The following is a 15,764-nucleotide window of genomic DNA, read 5'->3' as shown; positions in this document are numbered from 1 at the left end:
TGTGGCTGGGGCTCAGGCCTGCCCCATGATCTCAAGACCCCAGCGACCTGCTTTCTCTACCTAAGAACAAACTTCGCTGCCCCATGGCAAACCTCTTAACATGTTCTGAGATCCCGGTTGCTTCACAGAAATGGAAAAACACAAAACACCAGCCCACCACTCTGAGGCAGGAAAGGGCTTTCTGGGTCATGGCACGTGACCAAATAAATCAGATTCAGAAAAAGAAGAAAAATGTCCTTTTGAAGGTTCACACTTTAAATTCAACCCCATGTTTATGGCATGACGATTTCATGCTGGTTGGCTTTTTTGGGCACACTTTTTTTCCTGGAGTGCCACAAAATTAGAATTTTTCAATCACTGCTAATTCCCTCTCCCCACTTCCCCACCCAAGTTTGTATCTTAAGCATTGAGAGGCATGTTTTGAATGCATGGAAAAGGCTAAACTATAATCATTGGCTGAAGTCTAATCCCTCTTGCAATCCCAATAAATGAAAACTAAATATCAGCAAATGGATGAATTTCGGAGAAACATCTGTGTTCCATTACAGAATCGCTGGCAACAATGGTGTTGACATACTCTGTGTTACCAGTTATTTCCTCTTGGATTTGCCGAGACTGGAGGATTCCTTCTCGTTTCTGAAACGGGGGTGGGGAGGCGGGTGGGGAGGAGGAGAAAAAAAAATATGCTTTAGAAAAATACAAAAAAAAAAAACTGATTAGCATTCCTGCTATTGAGAAAGTTACTGGTGTTTAAGAAACGAAAGCAGAGAGGAGATAGTGCCAGAAGCAAAACGAGGTCCCCGATTTCCTGGGATTGGACCATACCATTCATACTTAAGTGCAATTAGTGTTTATTCCAAACAAGTTGGCTGTTTCTGGGATGGTGAATCTTTTCTTTCTTTATTGGAAGACATTTTGCTGGAAGCAAACTGTTTGCCTCCTGGAGTAATCCACAGTAAACCAAATGGAAATGAAGGCCAGGGTGTGTCTGCCCTCCAGCTGGGGCCACAGAGGAGAGCCGAGAAACACTTTTAACAGCGGGGCTGGGGTGGAGGACGGAGGTCGATGTGGAGAATTTAAACAGAGGGAGAGTTTTTGTTTTTATTTTTAATGGATAAATGAGGAAGGTTTTCTGTAAGCAGGCAGTCCTCAGGTAACTGGCTTAACTCTCTGAGAAAAGGGTAATGAGTCCTTTGGGAGCCCGCACACTTACCCATCTGCCTACCCACCCTCTCATCCATCCATTTGTCTGTCCGTCCATCATCTGTCTACCTCCTCCCATCAATTTATTTCATGAATCAGTGTGTTCTCTGTACAAGAACCTATGTTGGACTGAGTGCAAATGCTATGCAACATCTGACATGACTTCTGACCTTGAGGAACACAGGGTAAAATGGGGTAGATGAAACAGGTATGTGAGAAAGATGGCCAAGAGACAGTCTGGGTTTACGCCGGATGGCGCAGCTCAGTATCACAGCAGGATCCCCCTCAACCCTCAAAAGCGTCAAGTGTAATCAATTATGTGGTCATCCCATGCAGACAGGAAGTGCTGAATGCAGGACTGGAGCCAGCACGTTCAGTTAGGATGGTCAGGGAGGGAACTCTTCCAAGGGGAGGGCATCCTTGAGGTGGGACTTAACAAAACACAGAGGAGAGGGCATTCCAGCAGAAGGGATGGCCTGAGTGCAAAGGCAGAGTCAGGAGAGCACAGATGTGTCTGGGAGACTGTGTGGAGGGACAGTGGCTGCCATCAGTCAGGGGAGAGTCAACTGGGTGCCAGTTTGGAGTTTAAACCTCCTTGTGTGGGTAGGGGAGCCAGTGAAGGAATGTTAGGGCTCAGGAAGACCTTCTGATCCATGTGGGGAGGGAGATTCATTTCATCAGGCTCTACAGCCAGCTTCCAGACACCTAGAGGACAGTAGTCCGGGGATGGCAAGCAGTAGTCAGGGCAAGTTCATCTTCTACAAAGGTGGAGAAGAATATCAAGAGGGAGCTTCCACGCATGAGTGTTTCAGCTGGAACCTGCCTTCTTGCCCTCCTGCCCAAACTTCCAGAACCTTCTCTTCTATTCCCAATAGCCACAGAAACTAGTGTCCTTGCAAAATACTTTTATGGAAGGAAAGGTGGAGCTGGATAAACGCCAAGAGTACATCTGCACTAGATTAGGAAGAGCAGATCATCAAAGCAGAAAAGGAAGTAAAAAAGAAAAATAGAGATATCATTTAAAAGGGATCCAATAAGGATAAATCAAGACTTTTTCCCAATGCAGCTTCAACATATGTATAATTTTCACATGGGGCTAATGGAATTCGTGTCCTTGTCTTGTGAGGCTCTTTATAGACATAAAAACTCATCTTCAACTTCAAGCAGAATTCAATACTTTTGTATAGAATGGAAAGGAAATCTGGGTTAAATAACCCCTCACCCAGCATCTGGATTCACCTCGATCTATTATTTCTTGCCTCAAGAAATCTGTGGTTCAGTCAGTGTCTTTTGGCTAATTCTGAGTACTGCTTCTGCGCCTATTTAAGTTGACAAAGCAAAATATTCCATAAGACCTGACATGCATAGGTGCCATTCTGTGTACTTTGTCTTCTTTTTACCTTCATGCTAACAAAACTCTCCACTGATGGCCTGTACCTGAGCTCAAAATAAGGCATGAGATGTGGGCTTACAGTGATCAATGTTTCGAGAAGATTCCACCCCATAATCTTGAATCAGAGTTTTAGAAAATATGAAGAAATGAATGTAAACATTATATACTGGTGAAAATAACACAATAAAGATGGTTTGGATTAACTGGTAAGATGCTTGTACCAGGATGCTCTGGTCTAGTCACATATCCACAGCAGACATAAATGCTTGCCACAGTTGAATGCTCAATACGTGAGGCCAGTTAGTTCCTTGTATCTGCACTTAGCATCTGAACCACACACGTTCGCACCTACCCTGGCCCTCTGGTCACCCTCTCTCTCTCTGCTCCTTAGGTGTGGTCTTGCCTCCTGGCAGGCAGGGCCAAGGTGACCATTCCTATTATATCTCCTTGATGTTTAGCAAGTTAGGTACTCACCCAGAAGGTGTGGAAGAAATACTTTATCACCAGGGCATGGCCAAGCAGCTGAGGAGCACCTCACATCCTCTTTCCCTCCACTAACATCTGATCCCTGAAAGCTTAGCTTTTGTCCTGGAGACTTGGCCTGGTGGGGTCAGGCAAAGCCTACCAGCCCTCAAGACTCATCCTCACCAAGGGATGGCAGGGCCGCCATATTGTTTTCTCGTCCAGAGCCCTGGCTAACCAGAGAGCTGCTCATTAGGGCGTTCTCCCTTGCAGCATGTTTACTTGAAAAGAACAGAAACAAGTAAACAGAATGCTGACCTTTCCTAAATGGGCATAAAGTTGGAAAATGAAATTGAATTTGAGTATGTAATGGGGTTAGGAGCAGAGTGAGAGAGTCACAGGGAGAGAGCACACCTTCATTGTGGAAATTACACAGCCATATGTGAATGGAAATTCCATCCAACAATCTGGAAAAGATGACCTGAGATCCCAGCCTTACTTCTCTGGGCAGGTGAAAAGCAGCAGTGCCCTGAATACAGGCACAGCCAGTCAGGGGCTCTCTCAAACACACATGCACACATGCATGGGTATCTGCCTCTCCCCAATATCTGTGCCTCGTTTGTTTATGAACAAAAAATGATTTTCCATGGCTTGCAGGATATACACCCAGGGATATACCTTTCTTGTGATTCTATTGCACACACTTCACAAACATATACACCTCACACCCTCAAATATACAGTACACAGACACCTCCTGATAAAAACACATAAAGCCCAGATGCGTGCCCCCCCCACAAGGCTAGCCCATATTCAAGTATTTGCTCTTCCACCCTTTGCACATGTAACTGTTTGCTGCCCACATGTATCAGATAGTGCACTAACATGCTTTCCAACATAGAGCACACCAAGAACACTCAGCATTGATTCCACTCTGCTTGTAAGAAGCTACCCAGGCTGCCTTAGTTCCCATATGAACTCGGCCTCTATACCTCTTTAAGGGCACAGATGTTTGTAGTGCCATCTTACCTGGACCACAACCACTTGGATGGAGACATGATCTGGGAGTCGGATTGGTGCCCGGAAATACTGGGACAGAGCAACTAGCAGATGCAAGATGGCTACCAGGCTCTTGGCATGAACAGCTGAAATAAAAGATGATTTAAAAATTAGAGAATCTTCTTCCAGGCAAATATAAGCAGATATTAAAAATGTAGCAGTACCATACCCAATGTACCTTTTATCATCCACCCCCCCTTTCCACTAAGGGTCTCACAGGCCTCCCCCTTAGGCCGCCTCATTCTTGGCTAAGTCCCATGGAGCTGCTTCTTGGAACATGCTATTGTTGGATTTCCAATATAGTGCCTCTCCACTCTAATTCAAGTTTCCAGTTGGAACCCGGATAACTGCTGAATTTTAAGATCAGATCAGCCCTCTGCCACCCCCATGTTTTTGTTCATTCTATTCTAACAACCATGAGTATGTCTGCTCTGCATCCTCTTTCCCTTCCCACTTGACTGAGAATTCTCTGGGTTATCACTGCTACCCATGTCCCAAGGCTCTATGCAAAACATGTCTTCCATAAATGCACACTGAGTCAGGAACACTGGATCTTTTCCTTTGTTCAGGGCTTACAGTCCCTTGAGGAAGGCATGACGCATCTGAAGGGTTTTGTTGCTCTTTTGAGTACTGTATATGGTCAGTGTAGGCAGTGCCCCTTGGGGAATAGCTGGGAGAGGATGTTTATGACCCAACTAGCTTCTACAGCTATTGAGCAGCATGCTAGATGTTAAACCACTTGTAATAGGGAAGGGTGGGCAACCAATGAGTTGTCGTTTCGCAGTAGAGAGGAGAGAGAGTAGAAAAACACTGTGACGTAATGGGTCTCACTTGACAAGCTCTGTATTTGTTTCCTGCTTCATGACCTTGGGTAGGCCACTCAAGGACTTTGAGCCTCAATCTGCTCATCCTCACAAATGGGAATAATAGTACCTATGCAGAAATATGAGTTGTACGAATATTCAGAGATAATATAGGCAAAGCTTCTAGTACATAGCAGATGCTTAGGAACAGTTGATATTTTTTATTATGATTTATAAGAAAATACAATACCTGGCACCTAGGTGATTAAATCATGCCAACCTTCTCTTCTCTCTCACAAAAGGAAAGATTCACCAGATACTTTACCTGCCTTCACAGCTCTACCAGCCTCACGGGCTCCTTTTACAGGGAGGCATTTAAGGAAAGAACAAAAAAATGCTCATTTTGTGTACTTAGTACAAACTGGGCCCATTATTAGGGTGTCCTTTGGTCTGCCCTGGGATTGATGAATCTGTTTCAACAGAAGCTTTAAGAAATCACCAAGAAAAGGAAATGACTCAGACATTCCTTGGGAATTCATTAGAGTTACTTGTTATCACTGCTTTTTCAAAGAAGGTTTTCCACTGACTGACTATGAGCAGCAGCTCCCCACACCAACAAACAGAGATGATCTGCTCCTAACTCAGCCTTCCAGAAGACAGTTTCAGTTCTGGGCTTTTGGGCATCATCCAAAGTTTTACCCCACAGTTACAATCTCCGAAAAGGAGGCTGACGGGGTGTGCTTGCTGCCAGGCAGATGCATAATTGGGTTTGCTCTTCTGATCCCAATGGCCATACCATGGATCCAGTCACTGCGGATTGTAAGGACATTTGCTAACTCTCTCCTTTTTAATGACAAAACATAATGCTAGAGCAGGTGTGGCCGAAAAGATTGTTCTTAAGTCCTGGTGACATTGTACTTCACGGTCTCACTAAGCAACACAGAGCTATTTTATAAGCACCATTCAGATGCCAGTCTCTTTTGATGAGTGCTCTGTCCTCCGGGGAATTTTTTCAGAAGAAGTAATTACAGTTTCCCTCACCCTCTCTCTTCCTCTCACACACATGCTACATGTGCAAAGATGTTAATTATCATGTAATATATTATCATTTAAAAAAATCTGGAAAACACTGTCTAGTAACCAGAGGGTAGTTTAGACCAGTGGTTTTCAAAAAAATTTTTTTTTTTAATTTTTGTTTTATTAAGCAGAGAAACTCTTTAAGAGCCATTAGGCGAAACAGATGAAAAAAGTACAAGTGCTCTGGTCTCCAAGTCCTAACTGCAGCCCACCCACAGCTGCTTCTCTCCTCAGTGATGCCTGAGTTCCTCCTGGCAAATCATTAGGTTGGGTCAAGCATGGTTTAATAATCGCTGCTTTAATAAATCATGGTATGTCCACATAATGGAATAGTTTCCATGCACTGAAAATCTCTGTTGAAACAATGTAGCTATAAATATTAATAACATAATGTTAAACAGAAACAATAGAAATAATGTGAACATATACATTTATGGATATACATATAGAAATACATATGTACATATGTAAGTGTATATACACACACATACAAACATGTGCTTGTGGCCGGGACTCGGAAAGGAATGTTAAAAAAAATGAAAATATGATTGTTTCCTATTTCAAAGTTTTCTGTAGGATAAAGATATGTCGTCTTTCTCCATTAAGATAAATCCTAACAACCTGTGGATATTTGGGTACCTTTCTCACTGCCACATCTGAGTGTCTCCAGGACGCTCTAGCATTTTGCCTGATGCTAGACAAAATCTAGAGCCACTGTGCTTTTGCGCTCAAGTCAGGACAGCAATGTGCAGATTTAGAGCAAGGCCAAGGCTCTACTGTATAAACTGGGCACTTAGTCACTGTACCAAGAGTGGAAAAACAGTGTCAAAGGAGCTGCCGAGTTAGAAATAGTCCTCCGAATAGGAGTTGTGATGGAAATAGAAATTGGTGTGATTTTTTTGGAGGCGATTTGACAATATGCATTATGACCTTAGAAATGTACATATACTTTGGCCCTAAAATACTACTCCTAGGTATTTATCCTAAAGAAATGTGGCTACAAGCAGAGAGAACTCATCGGGCTATACTGATGATAGTGGCGGGAGGGCGGGGCGGGGGGGGGACAGTCTCAAAATCCATCATTAATTAAATAGCTTATGATACATTCATACAAGGTCCTGTTACATAATGTTAAAAGTGACAGACTAATGATCTGTAAAGATATACATCTTCTAAATATATACAGACTGATCTCATCTTTGTAAAAATAAAATACATTTTCATAAGTACATAAACACACAATTATTTATCTATTTCTTACACACAAACACAAGCATGACTTGATGGAGCACACCACCGGTTGGTAAGTCCCTGTCTCTGGGTGGGCAGCTTAGTGCACAGGCTCCATGGCCAGACTCTCTGGCTCTCACTCCCGGCTCTACCACTTACACCTGTGTGACCTTGGACAATGATACTCCTTTAGCAAATATTACTGTGCTTAGTAAGTGCCAGTCACTCTTCTAGATCCTGGGGATTCAATAGTGAAGAGACAACAATACTCAGCCTCATGAAGCCTACGTAGATTAGTTTCTTAACCTCCCTCTGCCTCTCTTTTCCCATCTGCAAAATGGGGATAACAGAATGCTTACCTCAGATGGTTGAGTGAGGATTATGAGGATCAAAATATGTAAACTGCTTAGAATAGTACAAAGCATACAGCATAACCATAAATATGTTAGATGCTAACATTTAAATTTCTTTTATCTTTGTAAATTCTTAATAACGAAAATTGTTATTAAGGAAGAACCCTCTAGAGCCCTACATGAAGAGCCTTCGTAACTCAGGGCTGCCGCTGCCACCTTAATCCTGACTGGAAAGACGATACAATGTCAAACAGGCAGAGGAGAACAGGAGGGATTGAACTTCCCCCACCAAGAGCTGGGCCCACCATATTCATTATGGAAGAAACCACTGCTGGTTGCAAACAGGCATCGCAGGGAGCTAGCCACGGAGATAATTATCCCTCTGACCCAGTAATTCATCTCCCTTCTGGAAATCCATCTGACGGGAATAATTTGAGAGAAGCAAAAAAAGACACAACATAAGACATTCGGCTTGGCCCCATCTGATGGTAGCCATAGGCGAGCAAATATCTTAAAAGGATCAACGTCAACATAGGGTTTAAATTTACTATGGGATTATCTCCCCCATGAAATAGAAGCAGCTGTCAAAAGTAAGTACAAAGATCACACGGGAATATAGAAAATATGATCTAATATTAAGAGAAAGTAAAACACCAGAATGTGACTCATCAAGTAAAAATATGCATGGATATGGACAGTAGTGGGCAAAAAATGGAAATAGCTAGATGAGAACAGTAATACAGGGGATTGTTGTACTCATATATATTTCCCTATAAAAATGAAGGTAAATATGAACCAAACAAATCATTAAAAGCCCCTGAAGACAATGGTCCTGAAGTGTCTTTAAAAAGTTCCATTCTTCTGTGGCTCCTGCATGGTTCAGTTGGTTAAGCGTCTGACTCTTGGTTTCAGCTCAGGTCATGGTCATGAGACTGAGCCTCACATTGGGGCTGGAGATTCTCTCCCTTTACCTCTCCTCCCCACTCATGTGTGCACTTCCACTTGCTCTTGCTCTCAATCTCTGAAACCAATCAATCCTGAAATAAATTAATCCTAAAAATCTTTTTTAAAAGATTTTTTTAATTTGAGAGAGCAGAGTGAACAAGAGAGAGAGAGAACATGAGTGAGGGGCAGGGGCAAAGGGAGAAACCGATTCCCCACTGAGCAGGAAGCCTGATTCAGGGACCCTGGGATCATGACCCATGCTGAAGGCTTAACCAACTGAGCCACCCAGGATCCCATAAATAAATCTTAAAAAGTTCCATTCTTCTATCTCAGTCTTTCCCAAGCTGTGTTCTCTGGTAAGTGAAAAGGTGTTTTGTTTGGAGGAGTATATAGAGATGGTCCATATTCAGGGAGTAGGAAATAGGATGAAATGAAACTAAGCAGGCGTCTTTATCAGAAGACCTCAATGCTCATGACTGTGGTGGATTTCCAAACTGTAGATGCAGCTCCTACATACATAATCAAGCGCTTCCCACCCCAAGCCCCTGCACTGGGGGCAACATCCAGGGCCCAGGTCTTGGCCTCTCCTCCTCCTGCTCTTGGGTGTTTCTCTCTGTCAGGCAGAGGATGACCTGTTAGGCACTGTGTGTGGTGCGCACGAAGATGTGATTATGCTGTAGGAGACACCTGGTGTCTTGCCTCTGCTGTCAGATGCTAGAAACTTGCCGAAGAGGTTGTGTCTGGCAGCTACTGAGCCTCTAAGTTAAGGGGTAAAGATTTCCTTTTCTTTCCCAAGTTGGAAAGGCATTTTTTTTTTTGTTTTGTTTTTTGTTTTTGGTAGGGAGGAAAGTTGTCCGTTGTAAGTTGTATAAACTGGGAGCAAGAAGGCCTAATACTTAACCCCTTAATACTTAAAAGCAGAGAACGCAATCTAAATCATCTTATTAATCTGAATTCTTATTTTCATCATTTACAAAGAACAAAACAACTTTGGGCCCCTTCTGAGAAATCTGGTGTTGCCATTGGGATCCCTCAATCTGCTGATTTAATGCTGATTCTGTTACAGACTCATCCTGTCCAGATTAGACTGGCGGGCCCTTAAGGCAGCAGCAGAATGGACAGTTGATACTTCCCCAGATTCAGGAGCTACACTAGCTGTGAAATCTGAATGTGAAAATGCTGCTCCAGGGCCTGCAACCTCAGCCAGATCTTGGCTCCTTCTGGAAAACGAGGGGCTGAGAGGGAGGGCATGGGCTTCAGGACAGAGCCAAGCTCCTGCTCCCCTGCTCCTCAGCTGCCTGCATGTAGGGATCCCCACCTCCTGAAGCCTCTATGAGTTGATCACACAGCTGCTTCCAAAGCTGTGCTGGGGCTCAGAAGTAGCTCAGAGGAGTCTCCTCCTCTTCCCAATCTCATATGAGCTTGCTACAAACCGCCCTGCACAGAAAGGCACACCGGATTGGGTTATTTCCCAGCCATGCAGAGAAGTCCTCTAAGGAAGGGCACGTCTTGCTCAATGATAAATGGGTCTGCACCCCTCCCCTGCCCCGGGCCTGCCAGCTTCCTGGATGGCTTCTTGGGGGAAATCCTGGGCTGGGGACCATAGCCCCCATCCTTCTTTGTAAAACTCACAGTCCACGTTCCACTTGATGCTCCTGGGAGGAAGCTTCAGGGTTTCATTGATTTTCTCCAGGACGGTCTGCAGCTTTTGCTTCTGAGCAATCTCTGACTGGGTGACTTCAGCAACGTTCAGTTTCTCGCTCTCAAGTTTCTCTGGGATGCCAAGGGGGAAAGACAGTGGCTGTTATCTCTAGCCACAGACACCCCCAACTCACGTGCTTCCTCGCTCGTTCATTCGCTCACACGCACACCTGTGCTCATGCATCTACTCAGTACACCTGCACTCACACATCCCCTGTCCCCACAAGTGTATACTGAGCACCTGCTCTGTGAGGGACACTGCTCTCCCCTCATGTGATGGTGGCACTAGTGGCAGCAGTACTGTGAAAACTTGTGACTGTGTCTTGTATCCCCACACGATAAGCTCCCAGGAGCAGGGAAGTGAGGTATGTAACCCAGCCTGTCATCATTGAACCCTTTTCCACCATTCCAGATTTTTCCTTCTTTTCAAGTGTGCCTTCTCTAAGTGTACTCTGAGCCATGACTAGGGGGGCTGTGTGCCTCCTGTGGGCAGGGGTCTTTATTCAAACCCTTTTGCACATTTCTGTAGTATGCACATTTCTGTAGTATGTGTCATGCTTAATCACATTTATCTCTTCTAAGCACCTCTTTTTATTTTTATTTTTTTAAGATTTTATCTATTCATGAGAGAGACAGAGAGAGGGGCAGAGACATAGGCAGAGGGAGAAGCAGGCTCCCTGTGGGAAACCTGAGGCAGGACTTGATCCCAGGACCTGGGCCAAAAGCAGATGCCCAACCACTGAACCACCCAGGTGCCCCACCTTCTTTCCTTTTAAATCCACCTAGAATGTAGCTTATTCGATGTGTCCTGTTTCATGAATTCGAGGGCATTGTTTCTTTACTTTCTTTCCCATATATTAACATCCCTGAAATCAGAGTGTCTTAGAGCTGATGGCATTCTACAGCTGTGCAAGCTAGGTGGAAGACAGGAGATCTCACTGCTTCCACGTGTGTGCACTGGGTCCTAGCCCTTCACAGTGTGGCCACTTCCAGGTCTCAGCCTAGAAGAACACTTTCAAAAAGTAGGAAGTAAAACATCTAGGGAATAAAAAAGCTTTGGGTAACAGTAGTTTAAATGATTTTTCTTTTTTCTGAGTGGTACTTTAAAAATGGTACGTTTTGAAATCAGTTGTTCCTGCACGCACTGGCATGTCCCCGTAACACTTAAAGGCAAACACAGTCTAATCATTTCATCGTTCTAAATTTTTATCTGTTAGGACAACTTTTGCATTTCTGAATGTTATCTGCTGCTGGATTCACCTAATTCTACTCTCCACAACTCATTCAGGATTGGTAGAATTGATACTCTGAAATATGTTTAAAATGTCTTTTTCCTTTATTTTAAAGGACTACTATACAAAAAAATTTAAAATTTATGTGACTAGTCCCCTAAGTAGCTTATTTCTTTTGTTTTTCAGTAGTTGTAGCTTATCCAGGTCAAATATGTCTTGGTTAATTCTTTGAAGATGAGATTGTCCACTGGAGAATTTCTGTAGGTTCTGTGGATTTAAGAATTCTTTCCTGCATCTGGTTAGAATGAGCTCAGGCTCTTCTCGTCTGTGAAGGCCTGAGTGTGCTCTTTCTCTTCTCTTTAGTTGCTTATGGCCATCGTTCTTTAATTCTCAATATCTGGGATTTAATAAGCCTATATTTGAATGTCTTCCTCTTGATTGTTCAAGTTGAAGAGACCATGTGTGCCTTTTCCATTTTTAGACTGTGAATTCTTATCTTGGATCCTCTCCTACCGAAGAAATGACAAGTTGTTTTCATTTTATTTTGCAATCACAATTTTGGTAGTTTGGTAGAGGCTGCCCAAAGTGCTAGGTTAAGGAAACTTCTGAAGCCTTCTCCTGGCTGAGAGGAAAAGATCGCCAGCTTAGGATAGTGATGAGTGTCTTGGGAGAGGTCCTGGTGGGGGGTGGGGGAGGAGAGGAAGCGTCAGAACCACTCTGGCCAGCCCTGATGTGGTACATCATTGCCTGTGATCTTTTATATTTATAACCTTCAGCTGGCATTGGACTTCTTAGGTCTCTGAGTCTGTTTTCTAGCTCAATAATTTTTTTTTGCACTGTGTCCATTCTGTTTTCATTTTTTAAAAATTGGATTTTAGACATTACCCACTAAACACTCATTTTTTTGTTTTTGCCAAGATTTTTTAATTGTCACATTACTAACATTATAATGCTTTCTTCTTAAAATTAAAAAAATTCTGTTTTTTAGCATCTGGCATTATTGAGGAGAAGACTTTTTATGGCTTGCTAATTTCTTTTGCATTACTAATTTTTGAGATGATGTAATTCTGCTTTACTTTTTTCCTACTTTTTTATGCTTTGGGTTTCTTTTTTTGCTTTTAATTTTTGTTGGCTATTTTATTTTGGCACTGACATTGGTATTATGTGGATTTGAGTAGATAGAATATATATATATATATTTAAAGATTTTATTTATTTATTCATGAGAGACGCAGACACAGGCAGAGGGAGAAGCAGGCTCCACTCAGGGAGCCTGACGTGGGACTCGATCCAGGGACTCCAGGATTACGCCCTCAGCTGAAGGCAGATGCTCAACTGCTGAGCCACCCAGGCATCCCAGATAGAATATATCTTAAAGTAAAATTTATTAATAGTTTTTCATGCTCACACACACAAACAGGAAGAGCTCTCTTATTCTTTCTCTGTTAATGAAAGTGAGATTTCTGGCTACTTTTTTTTTTTCATTCAAACATAAATCATGAGTATTTTTGTCAATATATATGGATATAGCTCATTTTTTGGTACCTTTTGACCACCTTCACCCACTCTGTCCCCCCACCCCAACCCCTTATTTCTGGCCATTTCTGGATCTATGAGCTTGTTTTTTTTTTTCTTTAATAAAGATTCAACATACAAGTAAGATCATATGGTATTTCACTTAGCATAGTGTTCTCAAAGTCCATCTACGTTGTTGTAAGTGGCAAGATTTCATTCTTTTTTATAGCCAAATAATGCTGCACTGTATAAATATATATACACCATATCTTCTTTATTCATTTATCTATTGATAGACGTGTAAGTTGTTCTCGTATCTTGGCTATTGTAAATAATGCTGCAGTGAACATAGGGATGCACATATCTTTCAAGTTAGCTTTGTCATTTTCTTTAGACAAATGACCAGAAGTAGACTCACTGGATCATACAGCATTTCCACTTTTAATTTTTAAAGAATTCTCATGCTGTTCAATGGCTGAACCAATTTACATTCTTAGCAGCAGTGCATATAGGTTCACTTTTCTCCATGTCCTTGCCAGGATTTATTTCTTGTCATTCTGATACTAGCCATTCTATTCTGACTGTTTGGTAGTATCTTATTGTGGTTTTGGTTGATGATTACTGATGTTGTGTACCTTTTCATGTGTCTGTTAGCCATCTGAGAGTGTCTTCTTTGGAAAAGTGTCTATTTAGATCTGTGCATTTTAAAATTAGATTGTATTTTTTTCCTTTTTTCCCTCCATTCAGTTTCAAGAGTTCTTTATATATTTGATATTAACCCCTAGCAAGTATTTCCCCCCAGTCGGTAGGTTGCCTTTTCATTGTGTGGATGGTTTCCTTTGTTGTGCAGCTTTTTATTTTGATGAAGTCCCACTTATTTTTTTGTTGTTGTTATTTTATTTTGCCTTTGCTTTTTCTGTCAAACCCAAAAACACAATCACTGAGATCAATATGAAAGAGATCACTGCCTATGTTCTCTTGTAGGACTTTTATGGTTTTGGGTCTTTTTTTTTTAATAAATTTATTTGTTATTGGTGCTCAATTTGCCAACATATAAAATAACACCCAGTGCTCATCCCATCAAGTGCCCCCGTCAGTGACCATCACCCAGTCACTCCCACCCCCCGCCCACCTCCCCTTCCACCACCCCTAGTTCGTTTCCCAGAGTTAGGAGTCTCTCATGTTCTGTCTCCCTTTCTGATATTTCCCACTCATTTTTTCTCCTTTCCCCTTTATTCCCTTTCACTATTTTTTATATTTCCCAAATGAATGAGACCATAAAATGTTTGTCCTTCTCCAACTGACTCATTTCACTCAGCATAATACCCTCCAGTTCCATCCACCTCGAAGCAAATGGTGGGTATTTGTCGTTTCTAATGGCTCAGTAATATTCCATTGTATACATGGATAAAGAAGATGTGGTTTATGTATACAATGGTTTCGGGTCTTATGTTGAATTCTCTAACCCATTTAGAGTTAGTGTTTGTAAATGTTGTAAGATAGTGGTCCACTTTCATTCTTTTGCATGTGGCTGTCCAGTTTTCCCAATGCCATTTATTGAAGAATCTATATTCTAGGCTCCTTTGTCATAAGTTAATTGGCCATATTTGTGTGGCTTTATTTCTAGGCTCTCTGTTCCATTAACATGTGTCTGTTTTTATGCCAATACCATACTGTTTTTTTTTTTTTAATACCGTACTGTTTTAACTACTGGAATTTTGTAATACAGTTTGAAATCAGGGAGCATGGTGCCTCCAGCTTATTCTTCCTTGTCAAAATTGCTTTGGCTATTCAAGGTCTTGTGTGGTTGCATACAAATTTACAAATTTTTGGATCCTCTGTTCTATTTTTTTTTTCTGGGCAATGTCTTTATTTTATCTATTTTCATTTGCATATAATTGACTAAAATGTTATATTAGTTTCAATTGTACAAAATAGTGATTCAACAAGTTTATTTATTATGCTATGTTCACTACAATGTAACTACCATTTGTTTTAATACATCTTCATTACAACATCATTGACTATGTTCCTTCTGCTGTGTCTTTTTATTCCCATGACTTATTTCATAACTGGAAGCCAATTTCTTCCATCCCCTTATTCTGTGAAAACTACCATTGGAATCTCAATAGAGATTGCACTGAATCTGTAGATTACTTTGGGTAGTATAGGCATTTTAACAATATCAATTCTTCTAATCCATGAACACAGAATATCTTTCCATTTGTTTGTTATCTTCAGTTTCTTTCAGCAATGTCTTGTAATTTTAAGTGTACGGGTTTTTCACCTCCTTGGTTAAGTTTATTCCTTGGTATTTATTCTTTTTGATGTGATTGTACATGGGATTATTTTCTTAATTTCTTTCTGATAGTTTGTTTCTTGGTGTATAGAAATGCAACACATTTTTATATATTATCTTAGATAAAAAAGCTTTCTGCTTCCCACCATCGGGTATGTGGGCTTGTCATATAGAGCCTTTATTATGTAGAGATATGTTCTCTCTGTACCCACTCTGTTGAGAATTTTTATCATGAATGGATGTGGAATTTTGTCAAATGCTTTTTCTGCATCTATTGAGATGATTATATGATTATTATCCTTCATTTTGTTAATGTGGCAAATCACAGATTGATTTGTGAATGTGGAACCATTCTTGCATCCTTGGAATAAATCCCACGTGAACATGGCATATGATCCTTTTATTTTTTTTTAAAGATTTTATTTATTTATTCATGAGAGATACAGAGAGAGAGGCAGAGACACAGGCAGAGGGAGAAGCAGGCTCCATGCAG

The 15,764-nt window shown here is 41.6% G+C and overlaps 1 protein-coding gene across 1 annotated transcript in view; it reads right to left on the bottom strand.

The window, feature by feature from the left end:
• The window catches only part of PARVA (parvin alpha), a 166,080-nt gene that overhangs the window by 18,745 nt on the left and 131,571 nt on the right, over nucleotides 1-15,764 (bottom strand). The window contains 3 exon segments of the mRNA XM_025459516.3: nucleotides 578-636; nucleotides 4,087-4,202; nucleotides 10,157-10,297. Of these exon segments, the coding sequence (XP_025315301.1) occupies nucleotides 578-636; nucleotides 4,087-4,202; nucleotides 10,157-10,297 (316 nt within the window).

This window comes from Canis lupus, chromosome 21 (assembly GCF_003254725.2).
Source record: "Canis lupus dingo isolate Sandy chromosome 21, ASM325472v2, whole genome shotgun sequence".
NCBI classification, from domain to species: Eukaryota; Metazoa; Chordata; class Mammalia; order Carnivora; family Canidae; genus Canis; species Canis lupus.
The sequence above is the reverse complement of the archived record's forward strand: the minus strand, read 5'-3'. Positions and strand labels throughout refer to the sequence as shown.